The sequence below is a fragment of the Bombus fervidus genome, chromosome 5, assembly GCF_041682495.2.
Source record: "Bombus fervidus isolate BK054 chromosome 5, iyBomFerv1, whole genome shotgun sequence".
Taxonomy (NCBI): domain Eukaryota; kingdom Metazoa; phylum Arthropoda; class Insecta; order Hymenoptera; family Apidae; genus Bombus; species Bombus fervidus.
The window spans coordinates 8,274,127-8,293,392 of record NC_091521.1 but is presented as its reverse complement, the minus strand read 5'-3'; the positions used below and the strand labels follow the sequence as shown (position 1 = coordinate 8,293,392).

Genomic DNA, 19,266 nt, shown 5'->3' with positions numbered 1-19,266 from the left:
ATATAAATGATAATTATAACAATCTAACTATAGCCTTATTAATTGACCGAAATTTTATCTTGTTAACTGGCCCTTACTATTTTTTGTTTAAGTTCTTTCATAACAGAATTTCTGGTGATAATTCTTTGATAATTGAGCAGTGGCCAGATTTGTTCCCTAAACGTGGTCAGTTAGCAATTCACTATTATATTTCGAAAAACATATTTGAGAAAAGAGTTCAATGATATCTTACGGAATTAATTACTTATTCACCAAATCCAGGAATTGAATCAACATTTTTAAAAATTTGACTAATCAACTCTTACAAACATAAATAGGTTATAGCAGTTATATGTATTAAATCACAGTTTATAGGTTTAGTTTGAGTTATTTTAACCACGTGAATAATTATTTTTATACATAAATAATTAATTATTTTGAAAGAAATTTTTGATATTCTTGTTGTCTTTAAACATATTTCTTACTAGTATATAATGTGATTAAAATATTTTTTATCTATGTAATGAACATTAAATGTGACAACTTTATGTAAGTTATCTAATTTATTATTTGCAATAAATATTTTTAAAAGAGACATAAGCATGTGTTTTATAAACATTTTTAGATTACTTGTCCTGAAAGATATCTTATAACTGAATCAACATGAATAAAAGAAAACTTGAAGAAGAAGATAAGACCAAGCAACACAATGAAAATTTTTCAGCAGAAATAAAAAATGTTAAACGAATTTTATCACGTTTGAAATCAGATAAGGGTGACATATTACCAGGAGGTTTACTAGATTTACCCATAAATATTACTGTTGATAAATTACAAGAAATTTGTAATGCACTTCTACAAACTGAAGAATCAATACCTTTTGCTTTTTATGTAAATAATATTGAGATCACAGATAGTTTAGAAAACAGTATTAAAGAAAATTTTAGCATTAGTGAGGATGTAATTGATATTATATACCAGCCACAAGCAATTTTTAAAGTTAGAGCAGTTACACGGTGTACTGGATCATTGGAAGGTATATATTTTATTATATAAAATGATAGAACTTTATATTATATAAAGTAAAGGAATTTATTATATTCAGGTCATAAAGAGGCTGTAATATCAGTCGCTTTCTCACCAGCTGGAACATGTTTAGCTAGTGGTTCTGGAGATACAACAGTAAGATTTTGGGATATATATACGCAAACTCCACAATATACATGTGAAGGTCATAAACATTGGGTATTATGTATATCATGGTCTCCATGTGGAACTAAGCTTGCATCTGCATGTAAAAATGGTACAATTTTATTATGGAATCCAAAAACAGGGACACAGATAGGCAAGTAGTATTAGAATACTATAATTATATATAATTATATATACTAGTATTAATATTTGCTTTTAATAAACATAAATTAGTAATATGATTTACATTTTACTCTTATAAATTTGTAGGAAAAGCAATGTTAGGACACAAAATGTGGGTCACCTCTTTATGTTGGGAACCATATCATAAAAATCCTGAATGCCAGTATTTAGTTAGTAGTTCAAAAGATTGTGACCTGAGGATATGGGACACAGTACGCTCACAAACTATTCGTATTCTATCTGGTCATACAAAAAGTGTGACATGTGTTAAGTGGGGTGGTAGTGGCCTTATTTATTCTGGTTCACAAGATAGGACTATCAAAGTATGGCGAGCTAAAGATGTAAGTTTTGTAGAAATACTTTGAACATAATAAATTATTAAATGTTTCATTAAAATTGATTGAATATATTTAGGGAATCTTGTGTAGGACTTTAGAAGGCCATGCACATTGGGTAAATACTTTAGCATTGAATGTGGATTATGTACTTAGAACTGGTCCTTTTCATCTTGGAAAAGATCAAGAAACAAATGAAGATCGCGTAGAATATGCAAAGAAGCGTTACGAATCTGTAGGGGAAGAACTACTTGTTTCTGGTTCTGATGATTTTACATTATTTCTATGGAAACCAGAAAAGGAAAAGAAATTTATTGGTATTATTCATTATTACATAAGTACAATGAGTATCATAAAATAAAAATATTTATTTTTTTATTATTCATTTTAGCAAGAATGACAGGACACCAACAGTTAATTAATGATGTGAAATTCTCGCCAGATGGTCGCATAATTGCATCTGCTTCATTTGATAAGTCTATAAAATTATGGGAATCAAATACAGGGAAGTATATAACTTCATTAAGAGGTCATGTGCAAGCTGTATACTCAATCTCATGGAGTGCAGATTCCCGTTTACTTGTCAGCAGTAGTGCAGATTCTACCTTAAAACGTAAGCAAATTACATCTAATATGTTAATTTGGACCTCAATTTGTTATTAAAATTGTTTTACATTTTTATCCTAGTATGGAGTTTAAAAACAAAAAAACTTTGCCAAGATTTACCTGGTCATGCAGATGAAATTTATGCAGTGGATTGGTCTCCAGACGGATTGCGTGTTGCATCTGGTGGAAAAGATAAAGTTTTGCGACTTTGGCAGAATTGAGTAATGTATATGACAATAAATTTCTTAATATACAGTTTCAAAATTTTGTTTATTTTAATTACATTAACTCATCGTAAGCGATTTGATAGGATGAGCTTCATGGGAGTCAAACAGTATGAACACTTTACGAATTACGTGTATGAACCATCTTTTCTTTTTTTTCTAGTTTTTCAATATCTTTTCTTATATTTATATAACGTAACGCAAAATTAAATGTTTTACAACATACGTAACTCTTCCATTCATAAAACACAATGAAATATTACAATCTACCCACAACTCAGTTTCTATACATATATATATGTATATATATGTATATATATCAGTGTGTGCGTGTGCGTGTGTGTGTGTATATATATATATGTATACAGAGTTATCCACTTACCTCGGAACCCGTGCTCGCGAGAACAGATAAAAATGGCAACATTATACATATACTCTTACTATTGCAATCAAATGTCGTTCGCCATCTATGAGCTGTTGTTAGAAGTATAATTAGGTGAGGATATAGACCAGTTTGATAGTCGCCGATGGACTTTAAATTTGAGGTCACAATAAGGAGAAGACGATCGGTGAGAAAGCGAGCCTCGCGTTTTCGTCCGACTATTTCATGTTCCTGCGTGCTTCCGAAGCTTCGAAGCAAGCAAACGCACCTGATTCTGTGTCCACATATAACTTAATTTTTCACTTTTAATAACTCATATCTTGGATTATGCTTACCTAAAATGTAATTACAATGTTTTGTTTAAAGTTGTGTTTGAAGGCGCTATGTTCTCGCCTAATTATGCTTCTAACAACAGTTCATACATTGCCATTCTCGTATGTTCTCGCGAGCGTGGAATCCGAGTTAAGGATAATCCTGTAAGTATTAAAGATAGCAATTTATGTTTCAATATAAAAAAATAATCAAGTTCAAGAGGTACATTGGTATTAATACTTAACACTAAATTTTACTGTACATGTATAATCTTTAATTGTCATCATCATCTGATATATATCTTTTAATGACTTTTCTTCTCCGACTTCCTCTACCTTCAATCTTCTTTTCTTTCAATTTAATTTTTCTTCTAACACTAGAATCTGCATCTGATCCTTCTTCACCTTGATCTTATAAAAATTGCATGCATGTAGAATCATTTTAGTCTTATTGTTTCATTTTCTTTTATTAAAGTGTGATAATAAGAAGTACCTTTATCATTTATGTCAGAAATATTGCCTTCCTCTTCAATTCGTTGACGTGCATCCATGAAAACAGATTGTAGAACAATGGAATCTTCGTATATGAGAGAAGCTTCTTCATTATAAATTTGCGCATTTTTGCAAAGCTGCATAAAATCTTTTTCAAGCTCGTCGAAGTCAGTGTACTATAATAATAAGTATAGAATGAACTTTATTATTGAAAGAATAGATATAACTACAATAATTACAAAATAGAAAATATATAACAAAATAATATATATTTACCTTTCCATCTTCAATCTTTTGAAGTAATTTATTGATAGTTAATGGCTTTTTAATAATTTCATAATAATCTGGTAATTCTCTTTTGGATGGTAATTTCATAAACGGTTCGCTGAGAATTCTACCTGTGTTATCAGCATAATTAATAACTGCCATAAGCAACTTCTTCAAAGTTCGTTTTATTTTTGGATCAATTGAAGTCCTTTTTCGTTTCTTTAGCATAAGTTCGTTGTCTTCCTCGCCCTTTTTCTTCCGCCTCCGTGTATTCTTCTTTTTTTTATCGTCTTCCTCCTCTTCCTCATATTCAGCAACATCTTCGTCGATTGCTTTGAGCCATTCTCTTTCAGTTAAACTGTCAGTATAATCAACTTCTTTTCGTTGTCTCGAGCCACGTCCGAGGAATTTATCTTCTTCTTCTTCGGACGCCCACTTTTCAACTTCATCATCATCTTTTACTAACCAATCGGGCAACTCAGCTTCTTCTAACAATCGAGATTTTCTATTTAGACCCATCTTTGCTTCTTCCCTTCTTCGTTCTAAATCTAATTTTTGGAATATTTCAAATTCACCTTCTGTTCGTGCGATCATCTGATTAACCGTTTCATCGTCTGGTACTTCATTTTCTTCTTCATCTTCAGCATCATCTTGATGCAAAATGCTTTGTAAAAATTGTTGTCGTTCAGAACCAGTGGACTTCTGATCGAACATTCCTGCTTGTATAATCTTTTCGTCCATATTTAACTTGTATTTGGCTGCAGCTAATATTCTTTCTTCAACCGAATTAACTGTCATCAATCTGATTACACGTACTTCATTTTTTTGACCAATTCTGTGTGCTCTATCCTGTGCTTGTAAATCCTGGTGTGGATTCCAATCAGAATCAAAAATAATAACGGTATCCGCAGCTTGCAAATTTAATCCAAGACCACCGGCACGAGTTGATAATAAAAATAAGAAGTATTCAGAACCAGGATCATTGAATTTTTTTAGTAAACCTCCTCTATCCTCAGCTTTTGTAGCACCATCTAATCGCAAATATTTAAATCCTCTCCAATTTAAATAATCTTCCATAATTGTCATTAACTGTGTCATTTGGCAGAATAATAGTACCCTGTGATTTGTTACTTTCAATTTCGGAAGAATACGATCTAACAATTCAAATTTTCCAGATGCGCGGTACAAATCGGGACCAGTAACGATACCAGATCCTTGTGTACCTACATGCTCGCAGTATTTTTCTTCAATAGCTTGAAACATGAATGGGTGATTGCATAATTTTCTTAACTGTACAATAGTATTCATCAGAGCTTTAGCACCTCCTTTACCCTGTTTTCCTTTTTCTGAGCCATCAGTTAACAATACACCTTTGCTCTGCATGTGTTTATAGAGAACCTTTTGCAGTCCAGACATTTCACACTTTATAATATATTCTACTTTGTCGGGTAACTGTGACTCAACTTCTTTTTTTAAACGTCTCAATAAGAAAGGACGTAATACTTTATGTAATCGACGAATAATAAGAATAGTTTCTTCTTCATTTAGTTCAACTTTTTCGCCAGTGGTTGCAAATGGAGCATTGAACCATTGTTCAAAAGTACTGCAAGATTTGAAGATTGAAGGAAGTAAGAAATTTAATAATGCCCATAATTCAGGCAATTTATTTTGCAATGGCGTTCCTGTCAGTAAAAGTCGATGAGGAGCCAGATAATGAGTATTTAGCACTTGAGTTAGCTTACAATGGTGGTTTTTCATTCGATGTCCTTCATCTATAATCATGTACTTCCACTGCAATTTTGCTAAGACTGCTTTGTCTTTAATAACGTATTCGTATGTAGTAAGTAAAACATTGAATTTAGTAGCTCTCATTTGAGACTGAATAGCTCTTCTGTTAGCTGGTGAACCTTTATATGATACAACTACGACGCTGGGAGCCCATTTCTCAAATTCTAGCACCCAATTTGATAACGTTCTAAAAGAAAGTATTAAACCTTAGAATAACATATTAAAAATATAATTTTCTTTTATTTTTTATATTTCTTATATTTTAGGATATTTAACAAAAGTAATACGTACGATAAAGGAACAATTATAAGGAATGGGCCATTCACTTTTTTTTTCTCCATAAGATAAGTCACTAAAGCTATTGTTTGAATAGTTTTACCAAGACCCATTTCATCCGCAAGTATACCGTTCAGATTATTGTTAAATAATGAAACTAACCATTCCAAGCCCTAAAATTGATGGAAGTTTCAGGATATACGTTGTAAAATCAGTTTTGAATGCTTGAAAACATATTAATATCAAACCTTTATTTGATATTCTTTCAATTTTCCATTGACCATGATAGATGCTTGCTCTGTTACTATCTCATGAACGGTGTGTGCAATACTATAATATGTTTGTTCTTCGGTTTTGTATTCATCATCCTCTACTTTGGCTTTCTGTATCGTTTTCTTAACTTTTTCTTCGTCTAAATCGCCAGTAGACTTTTCACCTTTTTCTTCGCCTTCGTTTTCTTCTTCTTCATCATCTCCATCTTCTTCACTTTCTGATTCAATTGGTTCCCAACCTGGATGAGATTCTAAAAATGCTGAAAGTTGACTCATTAGTGGAGCTTCTTCGCCAGTTAATGTGCAGCCAGTAGCTGTTTCAATCACTCCAACACGAGTATCTTCATCTCCATCATCACCTTCTTCACCATCTTGTTGCTTCTTCTTTTTCTATATAAGTGATAATACAATATTTATTAAACTGATTAATAAAGATTAATGAAAGCAGTAAATATGTGTACCTTTTTAAGCTTCCGTGCTTCCACCTGCTTTTTCTTTTGTTCTATCTTATGTTGCTTTACCATCTCAGTAAGATTACCGATATATTCATCTGTCTGTGACAACAAAAATGCTAATCGTTTGTCTTTCTTTTGATCAATCAATTTTCTGTAACCTTCTTCGTCTTCTGCCATTAGACGTCTCATACGTTCTTTCTCGATACGCTCTTGTTCTTTCTTCTGCTCTCTTTCAGCATTTGCATGATAATTGAGAACAGCTTTATTAAGTCTGGCCAACTTGGCCACATTATTTCGATAAAATTCCTTGAAATCTTTACCATGTTGAAGTACAGAATTAATAAATTCCTGTTAAAATAACAATAAAGATTATATATCATTTTCTATTTAATAGCATTTTGAAAAGTTAGAAATTTAATTACTTGATGTTTCTGTCTGCGTTTACGTTCAGCTTCCAATCTTTGTTGTTTTTCGAGTTTCTCAGTAGCTCTAGCTTCTCGAAGACCTTGTTTTTTCGTACGTTTATAAGCCTTTACATTCATTGCACTTTCTAAAGTAGTATCCTTTCGAGTGCACGCTAAAATTTCTGATCGTAGTTGTCTTTGAAAATTTAATACTCTAAGCATTCGTAGTTCTATTTGAACTTGGATACGAAGATCTTCTGGCATGTTAGTTGGCAAACTGTTCAATTGTTCCATTCGTAACGCTATGCGCGTTGCAACTCTGTTTTCACGTTCTTGTAAAATCAGTAACGGGTCTAAACCAACTGGTTTTGCTACAGTTGTTACTTTGTTAGCTTTAACATATGGTTGAGGAGGAAGTTGTGATGTCTGACAACCTGCTCTTGGAAAAATTGCTGGACCAATTAAGTTTAAACCAGAGATTTGTGGAGTTGTAGAAACAGGTCCTTGAGATGGATCCATAGGGGTACGTTGTCCCACACCTAAAGGGGGAGATGCTCCACCTATTTACATTAATTCCACATTAAACTCTCATTATAAATTATCCTACTATCTTCTATGTTCACAATATGAATATCTACTTCTGTTGGAAAGAGCATAACGAAGTTATAAATTAAACCATTAAGTGGGTGCATCGACTGATCTTAACCGAAGTTAAGACCGTACGCATCCCGGACATGCAGAAAAATGTATTACTTTTATATTTAAAATAATACAAAACAAAACAATGCAAATACTAGAATAGTTAGCTAGAACGTAAAACTAATAATATTATTTTTATTTAATTTACCTTGAACGGCAAGTGCAAGTTGTTGCGGTAATGGTTGATTTCTTGCCAATGATCGGTATGCCATTATTTGTATCCTGCAAATAATTATGTATAAAGAATTAATCTTTATAAATAATTCATACAATTAATTATACGTATATAATCAATTAACTAATATATTTCATATAACATACCGCAATTGTTGTAATTGTTGTGTAGTGAAAAGTTTCTCTCCCATGTTGCTTTGACGAGCCCTTAAAGCAAGTAACTGAGAATAACGTGGATCTTCTTGAAGTCCTTTCTCCTCCATAGTCTCAATAGCCTTTTGCAAAGAATTCATATTTTCTTGTATAACACCAGGTGGACCTCCAGATCCAGTGGGACCAATTTGATCAATACCAGTCTGATTTTAAAGAAAGTAATTATTTTCTGTATTACTTGAATTTGTAATTCAAGAATGCAAGAACATCGAGATTAAAGCTAGGCTCTGATATCTAGTGATACAATTTGACGAAAAATTATTTTATAAATTAAATTATTTACGATTATATATATAAAATTAAATTTATACGATTTAACAATATGTCAATCCAGCGTTACAGTTATAAAATATAAAAAATATTTCACGCGAAATGTCAGATTGCAACACTAAACAGTTAACAGCCTGTATGTTATTGATGTTAATCGCAATAATCGATGATTTTTAAAATTATCAGTAGACTGTTTAGAAGCGATATGTTATCACTTGCAACTATAATGATTATTATACACCTCAAAGCAAAATTAATCATATATAAACAAAAATGAATATTCTGAAAAAAAGTTACGCCACATGAACGTGATGAAACATTTTTAACTCTTGATTACAGACATTTATACTGTAATTAAACGAACTCAGCTTCGAAAACAGATTTAACTGATCACATTGCAAACTTCAAATCAATACTTTTCAAGTTGAATCAAAACTACAATGTGGTATCTCAGATAGCGAATTTTTTTCGAATATTTAGATTCAGGTACTTATGCGTTTGCACGATTCTGTATCTCTGATGTTAAAGATAAGAGGATCCCGACACGCCGCTCGCGCGTTCAATCGATCAGTCGTTCTGTCGAAAGCATCAGGATCGGCGATCATGTCGAGCGAGCTGGACATCAGGAATTACTTTGAGTTTGTCAAAGAGTTAGTCTTAAAAGCAGGCGAAGTGAGTGATAATTATTCTCTTCTTCTGATGAAATTCTATCGATATTAGCGTAGCGGTAGATATTATTACTAACATTGGATATATTACCTCTCATTGGAAAGAGAAATTGTCAAAAACTTATTAATGAGATAATACGTTTTAACATAATTTTAAGAGACAACTGGGTTATATCTTCTCTAACAATACCGATTTTTATCGCATTTTTAGAAATTACTCGTTTATATTCGTCATTTTCCCACCTTGAGGAAATTACGAAAAATTCTCTCTGCATTTACATAATTTCACAAGTAGTTAAACAATGGAAATACTTTATTCGGAATCACGTTACATAATTCATAAATGAAACTTCAATTTTGTTTAAAAAGAGGTCGAATTAATTTATGCACTTAATAAATGTAACTACATATCCAATGTTAATTTACCTTGAAAGAGTTAAAAAGGATGTACAAGATTTGCGTTTGTTCAAAAATTCGGAATTCCTCTCAAGTTTTATATCTTTTTGACGAAACATTCGAATAAAAATGATTAAATTCGATCCTTTAAGAATTTGCAAAATTTAACCAATCAATATTTCAAAGAGTAATAAAATAAACTTCCCGAAGAATTATTAAATCGATTATCCAACATGACATTAACCAACTTGAGTATAAAAATAATTTAATAGCTATTATAGTTAAAGGAATTATTTACCTTTACTTATCATTAAGCTAACACCTATCAGATAATTTTTATCTCTATTTCGCTTTTTCCTTAGATATTTAAATGCGGTTTTGAAGGGGAGAAATTTGTAAAAACTAAAGATCATGAATGGGACCTTGTTACAGAGTATGATAAGAAAATTGAAGATATATTGATCAAAAGTCTGAAAGAAAAATTTCCAGACCATGAGTGAGTAAGCAACGCTAATCAATTAAACAGATATTAATCTAATTGGAATCACGCGAATTAAATATGGTCGTATGCAATCGGATTGCTGAAACAAAATATTAATATTTATTTAAAAATATTTTTTTATACGATAGAAATATTTTTTGAAACAGATTCATTGGAGAAGAGACTATGGCTAGCATTAAAAAGGCGCCAGTGTTAACAGACAAACCTACGTGGATCATAGATCCCATAGATGGAACTATGAATTATATAAATAAAAATCCGAACACTTGTATTTCCGTCGCCCTAGCAGTTTGCAAGAAAATCGTAGTAGGAATTATTTATAATCCAATCACTTCAGAACTGTATACTGCGATTAAAGGACACGGCGCATTTCTAAACGGCAAACCTATTAAAACTTCACGCAATACTGGTAATGGTACTTTAAACGCTTGAAAAAGAAGTCGTTTCCATATCTATAAAAGATCTATAAAAACAATTCAAGATAGTTTTCAATTTTTTAATAATAGAAAAAATTTCCAGTTTGTATGAGAAAAAGCTCCATTATTAATTTAAGTGGCGATAGTCATTATTCATGGAGTATAAAGATGGAAAAAATAATTTCGTTCGAGAGTTGAAACGAGTAATCAAACATTTATGTCGATTATCTTTTACAGAACTAAGAAAGTCTTTGATAGAGTGCGAGTTATTCTCGCTTCGCCTTTCTTCAAAAAACCGAGATATCAGATGGGGAAGATTCGAAGCTTTTCTGAATGCTACAAAAGGGTGAGTGTTCGTTTGAATTAGGAAGTATAATTAGAAAATTGAAAGAGAATCGAAGAGTGACCGATTAAGAATAAAATAAAGAGGAATAGAAATAATGGTAGAATTATTTTACATAACTGGATGTCTAGAATTAGATCTATGGGATCAGCTGCGATAGCTCTAGCATATTTGGCAAGAGGCGCGATAGACTGCTTTCATATGGATCATCTTCAACCTTGGGACGTAGCTGCTGGAGTGCTGATTATTTGTGAAGCAGGCGGCACGGTAATTGATACTAAAGGTGCGTTAATAAAATGAGTAAGAGAAAGGAAGAACCTTTTTTTTTTAATTTAAAAGGACGACTGCTTCGTGTTATACTACGATACTTTAATATTTTTCTTTGTATTCATTTTTTGGATTACTGTAATTGCGTTTCGGATCCAAATGTTACAATATTCCGAGGAAACACTCTACGCTTTGATATTTTGATATTTCAATCCTTAATTTTATATCTTATATTTCAAAATTAATATTAAATATTTAATATTTCTAAAAGTAATATATACTGATTATATTTATTATATTTAGTTTAATATACGTAATTTGATATGAATCGGCAAATGTGAAAACATTTAAATATTTTTTTATTTTTATCATCGAATAATTTGAAATTCGATTGCATAACTAATAGAACTAAACTTCTTGCAGAAGAGGAATATAATTTGATGCAACCAAATACAATTGCTGCGGCAAATGAAACACTAGCGATGGAAATGAAGCAACTGATCACTGATACTGATCTGAAAATAATGAGGAAGAGATTGACCAGGGCGTAATCAAATTCTAAATGGAGAATCAGCTCGATTATCATATATTCTAGTTATTATGTATAATACTAAATAAAAATATTATTATATTCTTAATAATTTTATTTAACCACTGATACCTCTTTTTCTAATTGAAAGAACAGGATAATTTTCAAAAGTAAAATAACGTGCAATGCAATGCTTAGAAGAAGAATGTTAAGATTTATTTGTAAGATTCTACGAATAAGACATTTATGATATTATTTATTTATATTATCTTAATTAAATAATATTAATTTGGTTAATAGGGAGTGTTGGGAGACAAAAGTAAATAACATGATCCATGAAGCTTACAAGAGTTGCAAACAAGAGCTGTGAAAATTCTAAACAACCGAGTATACTTTAATTGATCCTAAAAAGTAAAATAAGGGAATGTAATCTAAAAAATTTGAATGATTCATAAGAGAACCTAGATAATGATAGCTAAGAATTTGATCGACCTATGAGTAAGTACCATACAAATGATTTATTCAAACTACAAAAGGAATGTTGGTGAGCAAAAAGTTCAAATATTATCTAATAAGAATACTATGGAAACTTGATATATGTTTATGAAATTACTAACCAAAAGATGAATGATACATATTAAACATTTGCTCTTTTTATTTTTCAAATGTTCATTCAAAGTTCCATTCTTGTCAAATAAAAGTTCCATGAGATATAGATTTCAGAAAATTAAATAATTATTAAATTATAGTTGAAAATATGTTAATATGTTAATGAATTAATAAGATCTGTGAAAAGATACGGAAAAATTGTAGATCAAGTGAAGTCTCCGCATACGTATCCTGTTTGGAATGGAACATTACTTGCCAGATAGCTACAGATACGGAAAAGAGTAGCCGAAGGTTGGTCAAGGAAGTATAGTGATTCATAGACATTTCAAATTATGGCTGGAAAAATTCACGGTCGAATAAATATTACAAGCAAAAACTGAATAAAAATGTGTGAATCTTGTGCAACGAACAACAATGAAAGATCGTGTTTTCATTGGAAATCGTCTAAACATATGGTTATATTTTATATATAATTTAGGAAGGAAATGGATTGTATCTTGTAAAAAATACTAGTTGAAAAGAAAAAATAGGATATTAAACAATAAAACGATTTGAAAATCTCAAGGATGTAACAGGTGACATACTTCCAGTTATTGAGCGTACATTCACACATAACAGATGTTACATTCGTATTAAAAATCGAACACTATTAATGGCTGAAACTTCACATTTAAATCAAGATAGTGTGTAATAAACTATGAAACAATTAAACGATAATATATTTAATTTTATTATATCCCCTGTATCATTTCTCTGTTAAAAAATTTGTTAAGTTTGAAAATGTGAAAGGATTACTAAATTAGTGAAATTATATTGAAGATATTTTAAAGTATTAAAAATTTTTTTTTTTTATTTCTTGACACAAAAATAAGTTCGGGTCGTAAAAATTCGAGGAGCGTACTTTACATACACGTTTAGTAAATTTGATCAGCATAGTGTGAAAGGGTGATCGAGTCTCGGTAATTTACCTTGGCACAGTCTTTTACAATGTACTTTTATGCGTTCGTTGTGTTATTGCAGTAAAACCATCTGGCAAATCGCTAACTACATTTGATAATAATCTTTGTTCTCCCATAATAATCTCATTGTACGAAACGGTATCTGGGAATACGATATTTCCATGAGTAATGAGACCCGGTGCAAATCATTGCAATAATACACGGAAATTATAAAATAAAATGAATCACTTCTTACACGGAAAATTAAAAAACCCGCTCGAATTATTACATAATAATATTCAGGAAATATTGTAAAATTAAATTATTTTTTTTTTTAAATTCTATATTTTTTTCTCATACATACGTTTTCAACGAATTTACAAATACTACGCGAATACTATATACATCGCCAAATAATTAATCGATGCATGTTTGAAGAAAGCTAGTCATTGAAATTACAAACACAATATTTAAATAATGTAGGCAATTATGATGTATTAAGAAAGATAAAGAAGAAAAAGGGAAAGATTATTAACAGTAAAAGTCAGTCGCTGAATATTGTCATTAAAATCCTATTTTGAGATTTTATCTCGAATGAATCGTAAAAGCCACTCTAAGCTGGAGCTGGAACGAATTTTTATGCAGACAGCTATTTGCCAACTTAATCACGTAATTAAGGCACAAAATCGTAGTGTAAACATTACTATCTCGTAACACAATTTGAAGGAATGTCTGTTTACGTCCACAATGTGGAAAAACATATCTCCGAAATCATACAGTTACAACACGGGGAAGAACTAAACGACAGATCGAGTCATCCTTGAATTGGTTTTTTTATGACACGTTCTAAGTCGGTACGAATAAAAAGTACGCGGTGCTGTTACACCTAACGCAGTACCTGCTGATACGTTTTCACGTCAAGGATCTCGTGTTCGCTGTTCACTGAGAAAATCTGAAGAGATGGCACGCTACGCGGAAGATGTGTACTACGAGTTCGCAATCAAGTTGACTCATGATGCCGCACAAGTAAGCACGCATACATATATGTATAATGTCCCTAAGAAATAAAGGGTGTATAAGTATTCGCCTTTCTACTACTGGATGATATGTGATGATAAGACATGGGTCATTAGTTGAATTTTAATTTTCGTTTGGCATCGTTTTGTTATAGATGGCCACTACAATAAGTTGAATTAGTTTTAGATTATGTTACTAATTTTTATTTGCATTCTATATTTTAATATTCTAATAAATGACATTGACGGTATTTCTCACTTAAAATGAAATACTTTAATTCAAATTCTTGTGGATTATCTATGACGCAATTAGAATTGGCAAATATAAAAGTAACATTAATTTAGGAATAAATTTCAGTAGTTTATTTATTTTCTCATTTATCAGAAATTTAACGAATTAGAAAATTTAAGAGTTTTTTGCATAGCTCCAATATTATTTCTCTAATTATGGAAAAAGTCAATAAGTCATTCTTGTTTCATTACTAATTGTTAAAATACTTTACATAAGAAGTTATCGAGGTTGGAAGAAATTGATTAAAAATTGAACAAGGATAAATTAGTTTTATTATTTGAATAAGATAAAGAAAAGTGCAAAGAAATATGAAACACTGAAATAATATGCGAATGTTTAATTCAAACATAATGAAAAAACATCATTTAAGAAATTAAAAGATGTTGTGATAATCGATTTTTATCAAACTTTTACGTAATATGGATGATTTAATGGTAACGAGATTCGTGGGCATATATTAGACAATTACTTCATCAAACATTTCGTTTCCAAGCTAATCGATATAAAAATTTTAACGAATTAAAAATTATGATTACATCAAAAATTATGGTTTTCTAACTATTTGAAATGTTAAAATTAATCGTTATTAAGAACGATAGTAATAATATACGATATGCCGGAAATACGATCTTAACTATTTGATACATGGAAAAATAAGCAATAGGAAAAGTAGAATTCATTATTTATAGAGTTGGGGAAATACGATGAATCGAAGTGACGCACATTCATTCCTTGTTGTATAAATCTTTTCAAATTTCCTAATCAGAAGTGTTTTTTCAATGATTAACGAAACTTTTGCAAGAGAAAAAAAAATTTTAAGTTAATGAAATAAATAATTTGAACTTAAATATCTCTTGAAATTATCGGTTATTAGAAATACGTAAAATGTTTATATCAGTTAATGTTAAGCTTATAATAAAAGATGACGAGTAAAAACAAAATATTATTGATCTAGGAAATATTTTAATAAGAAAATATTGTGAAGTATTATCAATAAAGTTATCGGGAACTATGTTTTCTCGTACAACTTCAAACAAACTAATTCTACGAAATTATTATTATTGTTATTATCTATTTATTTATTATGGCATCGACTAAATAGTCATTAGTGATCATAATTAAATTACATAAATTAGTACAAGTATTATATATACTCATTAATATTATGTCTATGTATTTTACGAAATTATGCTTTTCTTGAAACTATTTAATTTTTGTTTACAGTATTTTTCGCTATAATGAAATTCTAAAAAAAGAAAAGTTTCGACAATATTTCAAATTATTAATTTTTATAATTTTCTATTAAAGATACTCAAGGCAGCTATCAATGGTGCAAAAAATGTCGATGAGAAGCAGGATGATTGGGACTTGGTAACAGAATACGATCGAAAGATAGAGGAGGTGGTGATTGGTCAACTAAAATCGAAGTTCCCAGGCCACAGGTAAATATATTTATTTAAAATTCACTTTATAAACTTTATAAAAATTTTTGGGAGAGAAAAATGTATGAAAAATTTGGTGTCAGATTTATCGGTGAAGAGTCGACTGGAAAAGAGCTTCCAGAGTTGACAGATGATCCGACGTGGATCATTGATCCAATCGATGGTACCACCAACTTTATTCATGGACTCCCTCTCACTTGTGTCGTAATCGGTTTGGCGATTAATAAAGAAATGGTGATTGGCATTGTTTACAACCCTGTTCTTGAACAACTATTCACAGCGAGGAAGGGTCGCGGCGCGTTTTTAAACAACAAACCTATAAAGGTCTCCAATGTTCAAGGTAAATTGCAATTTTGATTTACGAAGTTTAAGTTAATAGACATGTTGTTAATAAATTGTTGCAAAAGATTTACTGTTTTAATGTGGTTTTACATATCAAAAGGAATCATTTTTCGACCGAATAAAACGGTGAATTCCGTATAGAAAAAATAAATATTATTCTGTATGTGTTTTCAAATCCTTATTCTTCGATATTAAAAATGTTCGATGTGTTCACAGATTTGTCGAAAGCTTTGGTCTGCATGGAAAGTGGTTTCATAAAAGTGCATCACATGAGGGAAAAGACTATCGAAAGACTAAGAACAATCGCTTTAGAAGCTCAAGGGTAAGGTACTCAAATATCCTATCATTGTTTTTTTTTTAATTCGAAGTTACTTCATAAATTGTATCTATGTATTTCATATCTTTATATTTGTTATTTTCATGCCGAATAAACCCTGGATACCAGGAGTTTGTTCTTTTCAAGAGGACTTTTCAAAACTCTATCATAAAGACACAGTCAACTTATATAAAGTCTTTGTTAGAAAAAATTTTACATATAAATGAATATATATATATTTCATTAATCCGAATTTAGATAGAAAATCAGATTACTTCAATTTTACTTCTATTTTACGTACATTATATGCTTATGCATGTTCTAATAAAGTTACAATGTCTTATACCGAAATTTATTTATTTATACCGAATAAATTGCTACTTTCTATTGCTGTATTTGCATTTCTATATATGCGATCACTTTTTATCTACAATTAGGTATTTCTTTTTATAGCATTCGCACACTTGGTGTAGCGGCATTGACATTATGTTATGTCGCAATGGGAACTGTTGAGGCTTATTATATCGAGGGACCAGGTATCTCCACGTGGGATATCGCTGCGGCATCGTTAATTATTTCCGAAGCAGGTGGTGTCGTTGTCGATCGTGAAACAGGTAAATAACTATTTATACACATGCCTTTTCTCAGTTCTTTTTCATGATTGTAATATGTAATATGATATGTAACATGATATATTTAAACAAATATACTATAAGTATATTTAAAAAATTAGAATGACCGACAATTGATAATTAAAAACTTATTATATAAAATTTTCTAAAATTTCACTCCACACATAAAATTTAGTATTGACTTGCATTCAAGACATATATAGCATAAAAATAACAATACATGTTACAGGTAAAAAGATTAACATCATGCAACCACGTGCAATTGGAGCATGCAATGAGAAGATTGCAGATAAATTGGTCAAACTTATTCACGAAGCTGATCAAAGAGCAAAATAAAGAAACTAATAAATAATTTTCATCATAATTATAACAAGAGTAGTTCCTATTAGTTATATCTGAGCTTTAATATATAGACTATAATCTAAGAATTGGGTGTATAGAATAACATATAAGGAACAAAAATATTCAGAGAAAAAGTGATTTATATCTCAGAATTGAAATATGTAATAAATAGGCTGCAGATGTTTATGTAACTGCATATTTGTATAAAGCAATTCATAATAAAATATGACCTAAATAAAAATTTATATTATTTTTCAATTGTAGAGCGTTTTCTTTGTGTATTATTAACATGTACATTTTGTTTACTTCATGTGTTTTGCATACTTTTAAGTACAATATGTATTATACAAATTTTACTTATTAACATTCATTGAAAAAGATTGACACAAAAGAGTTTGAAAATTTTAATAAAAATTAGAATAATTTTCTTTGAAAATGCAAAATATGGAAATCTTTATTGAAACATAAGTATTTACAATACTACACATTTTTTCATGTGTACTTAGACTTAATCCTTAGTCTATGATATTTTTAATGAAGTTTCAAGGACTAGTTTAGTAAATGTAAAAATTTTCCATAATTTCTTTATATATCTAATATATGTGTATATATATCCTCATCGCCTAACCTAATATAGAATATAGTCAATTAAAATTTTTCCTCCTAGTTGTAGGTTTACATTAATATAAATATAACAAAATATTAGTAATACATATTTTGTTTGTGCTGATATTATAGTAAATCCAAATATAAAAATATAATTACCTAAATATTCTCTTATAAAAGATTCTGACAACTCATCTTCATTTTTAATTAAACTTGGAAATTCTATGTTATTATAAAAACTTTATGTACATTGAAAATATTTGTATTTGTACATACCATTACGAAATATGCTTTGCTATAAAAACAAATTTCACTTCAACTATATGTTTAACCCTTTGTAATGACTAAATTAATTACACTTTGCACTAACTTTAATCACAATCGATACAACCAATCAACACATACTATCGGCCATTTTCTTGTGGTTATTATACGTCACCTGTCCGCATAGTGTCGATCCGTACTTATAATCCAAATCCATTAGTACATTGGAAATCGTGGCGGTCTATTTAAAAGTACTTTCTACCTCTATGTATTTTAAATTTTTAAAATTACTATAAACTTATATTTGCTATATAATTGACAAATGTATTTGTATATTTGCCACGAGTTGAATTATTTCTCTTCTTTTAATAAATTTAACATAATTTGCTGAAATCAAAAATTTTAATTGACAGCTTCAGCCTTTTTAACCATCGCTAACTCCCTCCTCATTTTTTGGTGGTGCTTTTATGGATTGAAATTTCTGCGTTATACCTTTTTTATTGTGCTTGTTTCGAGACAACATTTATTTGTTTTTATGTGGACTATCAAATTTATTTACTTATTGCTTTCCGTTATAGGGTCTCCCATATTAAATAGATGTGGTATCGATACGTGGCTAGTTAGTAAGGCAGTACTGTATTTAAAAACCTTGAATAAAATGAAACGATAGACTGTAGAATATCGATATGTTATCTTTTCATAATTATCTTAAAAAGTCTCTCAATAACCACATTGTTTTTATATTTCTGTGAAACATTAATAATTAGATTTTTATGTTTAGGGAAATTCAAACTAGTGTACTTTAAAACGCCCTTGATTTCATAT

General features: G+C 30.1%; 3 protein-coding genes across 6 annotated transcripts; 2 read left to right on the top strand and 1 right to left on the bottom strand.

The window, feature by feature from the left end:
• The first annotated feature begins 568 nt into the window (after positions 1-568).
• Positions 569-10,783, top strand: Nle (notchless protein homolog 1). 4 transcript variants are annotated; one of them, XR_011799856.1, is made up of 9 exons: positions 570-1,015; positions 1,085-1,324; positions 1,441-1,694; positions 1,768-2,005; positions 2,080-2,301; positions 2,376-2,515; positions 8,352-8,409; positions 9,050-9,193; positions 10,741-10,783. XR_011799856.1 is itself a non-coding variant. In XM_072003720.1 (6 exons), exons 1-6 carry the CDS (start codon positions 643-645, stop codon positions 2,513-2,515), a joined length of 1,416 nt encoding a protein of 471 aa, XP_071859821.1. In that variant the 5' UTR covers positions 569-642; the 3' UTR covers positions 2,516-2,558. The 4 variants fall into 4 exon arrangements, 2 of the variants coding, with proteins under 2 accessions (XP_071859821.1, XP_071859819.1); XR_011799857.1 differs by lacking the exon at positions 8,352-8,409; XM_072003720.1 differs by lacking the exons at positions 8,352-8,409; positions 9,050-9,193; positions 10,741-10,783 and having other exon boundaries at positions 569-1,015; positions 2,131-2,301; positions 2,376-2,558.
• Positions 2,546-18,618, bottom strand: LOC139987444 (ATP-dependent helicase brm-like). The gene is made up of 10 exons (XM_072003709.1): positions 18,454-18,618; positions 8,186-8,394; positions 8,013-8,086; positions 7,184-7,725; positions 6,768-7,109; positions 6,283-6,696; positions 6,050-6,207; positions 3,980-5,945; positions 3,705-3,879; positions 2,546-3,622 (listed from the first exon to the last, which is right to left on the bottom strand). The coding sequence occupies exons 1-10, from the start codon at positions 18,454-18,456 to the stop codon at positions 3,486-3,488; spliced, it is 4,020 nt and encodes a 1,339-aa protein (XP_071859810.1). The 5' UTR covers positions 18,457-18,618; the 3' UTR covers positions 2,546-3,485.
• On the top strand, positions 13,942-17,717 carry LOC139987452 (inositol monophosphatase 1-like). Its single transcript, XM_072003723.1, has 6 exons — positions 13,942-14,215; positions 15,806-15,939; positions 16,023-16,279; positions 16,498-16,603; positions 17,051-17,211; positions 17,459-17,717. Exons 1-6 carry the CDS (start codon positions 14,150-14,152, stop codon positions 17,563-17,565), a joined length of 831 nt encoding a protein of 276 aa, XP_071859824.1. The 5' UTR covers positions 13,942-14,149; the 3' UTR covers positions 17,566-17,717.
• Positions 18,619-19,266: the final 648 nt, after the last annotated feature.